Source organism: Belonocnema kinseyi, chromosome 6 (assembly GCF_010883055.1).
Source record: "Belonocnema kinseyi isolate 2016_QV_RU_SX_M_011 chromosome 6, B_treatae_v1, whole genome shotgun sequence".
Taxonomy (NCBI): Eukaryota; Metazoa; Arthropoda; class Insecta; order Hymenoptera; family Cynipidae; genus Belonocnema; species Belonocnema kinseyi.
The window spans coordinates 4,169,931-4,173,181 of record NC_046662.1 but is presented as its reverse complement, the minus strand read 5'-3'; the positions used below and the strand labels follow the sequence as shown (position 1 = coordinate 4,173,181).

General features: G+C 34.3%; 1 protein-coding gene across 2 annotated transcripts in view; it reads right to left on the bottom strand.

Moving 5' to 3' along the window:
• Window positions 1-916: 916 nt before the first annotated feature.
• Window positions 917-3,251, bottom strand: part of LOC117174390 — an 11,197-nt gene continuing 8,862 nt past the window's right edge. The window contains exons 3-6 of one of the 2 annotated variants that reach the window (XR_004467303.1): window positions 1,833-2,660; window positions 1,416-1,549; window positions 1,132-1,332; window positions 917-1,047 (exon numbers count right to left, since the gene is read on the bottom strand). Coding sequence is in view for 1 of the 2 variants with exons in the window: in XM_033363479.1 (XP_033219370.1) it covers window positions 1,182-1,332; window positions 1,416-1,549; window positions 1,833-2,660 (1,113 nt within the window). In the remaining variant the exon portion in view is untranslated. The remainder of the gene's footprint in view (window positions 1,048-1,131; window positions 1,333-1,415; window positions 1,550-1,832; window positions 2,661-3,251) is intronic. The other variant, XM_033363479.1, reaches the window with a different exon arrangement.

Here is a 3,251-nt window from a genome sequence, read left to right as displayed (position 1 = left end):
AATAGACATAAATTAAAACGATATGTCGTAGATAGCAGAGCCAGGTATATTTGACAGACATTTGTCAACATAGATAGAAAAAGATAGGCAGTTATGAACACCAGGGATAGAAATAGATAGTGAGGGATAAAAAGAGATAGGTATAAGCAGATGCAGCGGATAGAGCGTGAAAAGAAAAAGATAGTGTTTGTGCGATGCAAAGTGTGCATTTGGAAAGGATTGAATATCTATCTTCTTCTATCCATAGGTTTCTATCTTGTTACATCTAGTAGGGGCAAACTAAATAAACATAAAGAGCGTGTGGAATTAACAGGTTCAATACTCACGTTCTCTTTGGTGATACTGATCATTTTTCACATATCCCGGTTGTATGAGGCTCCATCAGCTACTACAGCATCAATTCGAAGTCCACATTTTCTGCCAATGCTTAACACTCAAAGATGAGTTTGTGTAAAATAGTTTTCTTTGCGCTTCCTTTATTTAGGAAGCAACCAAATGTTTGCACTCCCACCTCAACCCTTAACTTACATCCCCTTGAAAGGTTGGAACAAGAATACTAATGCATGATCTCCTTTTTTGCCCGTTTTGTGTTCCGCGATGTACTTCACAAAGTCTGTAAATCCCTCGACCTTTAGTTTACTGCGATTTAAAGTTAAAGCTTTCGACAGTTTCATTTCATCAATAAGCAAAGTACATGAAATAGAGACACGAAAGAGAATCATACGCGACAGTAGCGTTATCTAACCATTATTCTATGTATCCGGCACTTCAAGTTCTTTCATTCTTCTTGAATTTTTCGGTATTATTTCAAAAACGATATTATCAAAAAATATATTGTCATTTAAAACCGATATGATCCACATATACTTTTAATTCACTTGCTCAATGTAGTCATACACGGAAGGACGTGTATTCGTTTTTTTTTGTAACTGTTCGCACAGAAACCTGTTCAATGAATAATTGTGAAATTGCGTTTTCCAAGGAACTTTCAATTGCTTGAGCACACTTTCGTCTTATATATTTTACAGTTAATTTCTGTTTTTTGATCTGCAATGAAACATGATGATTTTTTAGCTATTGGTAAAATATAAAAATTAAAGTGACTGTACAATATTATTTTATCAGTTCTACCTACTCTTTCATATGTTTGGTCTTACAATGAAGCTTACTGCACTTTATACTTAGATTCTTTTTCGTCTCTTTGAATATCCCGTTTTTTTTACTTTTGATAAAATCTTTCTTTTATACTTTCTTTGATTTTTTTTGCATGGAGCACATCGGAGAACTGGTCGTCCATCACTTTCAGTTACAAAACCAAGACAAGCGTCCCTTCTGAAATAAAAACAATAATTTGTTAAATGGTTTCCTACCTTATGGCTTCATTTAATACTTCATTTTTCTGTTTTTATTCTTACGCCTCCTTTGACTGACAGTCTGATTTCATGCAGGGTAAAACGCGGACAACTTCCCTAAACAAATTACGCAGATCTCTCCAGTCTACTACACTCTTAAACTTCGACAAAACAATGTTTTTTCCGTATGCGAACACCTACAATTAAAGATAGGATACGACCTTTTAAAATACAACTTACTTTAATATAATTCTAACAAAAAGATTGAAAACTTCTACATCAAGTCATGGAATTTTATAAAAAGAACTGTAAACACATGTCAAGAATAATTAATTTTAAAAGATTTACGGAAATTGTATACAAGTTAAAATATAGTGTAATTTGAAGTGACATGTCAAGAGATTAAAATAAAGTTTTTGTCTAAGAATAAAGAAAATTTAAAATATCTTCTGCACATTTTGTGTATATTGAAATACGTACATTTACTGTCAGGTCCTCGAACAAAGTTATCACTTTCTCTTCACTAGATAGATCTTCCTTCCAGACAGACCACCTTATGCAGTTTCTCTCTGAAACATTACCTATCCTGGCTTTACCCAAAAAATAGGGTAGTTTTTCATTATTACCTACTGCCCTCAGAAGTTCTTGGAAAATGTTATTTGATTTTATGAACTTTGTATTCACAACAGAATCTTCATCACCCATAAAGTCACTCGATTCTTTTCGTTTTACGGCCCTTTTCATTGACTTCTCTTTTACTGGCATCTCTTGTATAGGCTCCTCTTTTATTGAAATCTCTTGTAAAGGTTCCTCTTTTATTGAAATCTCTTGTACAGGTTCCTCTTTTATTGAAATCTCTTGTATAGGTTCCTCCATTATTGGCATCTCTTCTAGAGGCTCCTCTTTTATTAGAACCTCTTGTAAAGGCTCCTCTTTTATCGTCTTCTCTTTTGCAGCTTGAGGAATTACCTTTTGTTTGACAACAGTCTCATATTCTAATCTCTGTGCAGCTTCAAATATTCTCTTCTGTTCGGCGATAGTCTCGCAGTTTAGTTTTTGTGCATAGTTGAATTTCCTGTTCTTTTCATTTGTGAGACTATTTGATTTAAAAATTGTTGGAACCGCATTATGGCGCAGTGCAGGACGTTTAAGGAGTACTTGGAAGGCTTCGCCACCAAACTTATACACTGTACGTTCTAGCTCAATGTCAGTTTCTTTGAAATGAAGAATACAAATCATGTCATTTTCAGTGAAATTATCTACACCGAAACGCAACAAGATCGCTTGCCAGTCTTCCAACTGCACCTCCTTCATAAATAAAATTAAAAGCAGATAATCAATTCTGAACAATGGCCAGTAAATGAAAAAAGATTCAAAAGAATTTAAAGTTAATAGGGGAGTGACAGGAATTAAATCCGGTTTCTGGAACTTTCCGGATTCATGAGTATTTTGGTAGGTGAGAATTACCATGAATCCCGAATACAGGTCCTATCAACCCAATGGTAGAAATATGAAGAAGCACAGCGCCAACAGTTGGCCGTAATTTAAACTAAAAGTATCAATGAGTGACGTATGTATGCTATATATATATAAATTGTATATATGTGAAAAATGTTAAAATTGAATACGAGGGTAGTTCAATAAGTCCTTAGAATGATCAACAGATGGCGCGCGAATCGCTCCAAATCATCTGTTTTCAGTCAGCACCACTCCCGACTAGATATGTGGTGCAGTCACAGTCCACATCTTCTGAGTTTACGTGTTTTTATAAACAATTGAAAAAAAATTGTTCGTTAGGAAAAATGGAAAAAAACGAGTTCAGAGTGGTAATCAAACATTTTCATTTAAAGGGTTTAACTCCATATGAGATAAAAAATGAATTGGACTCAGTTCATGGCA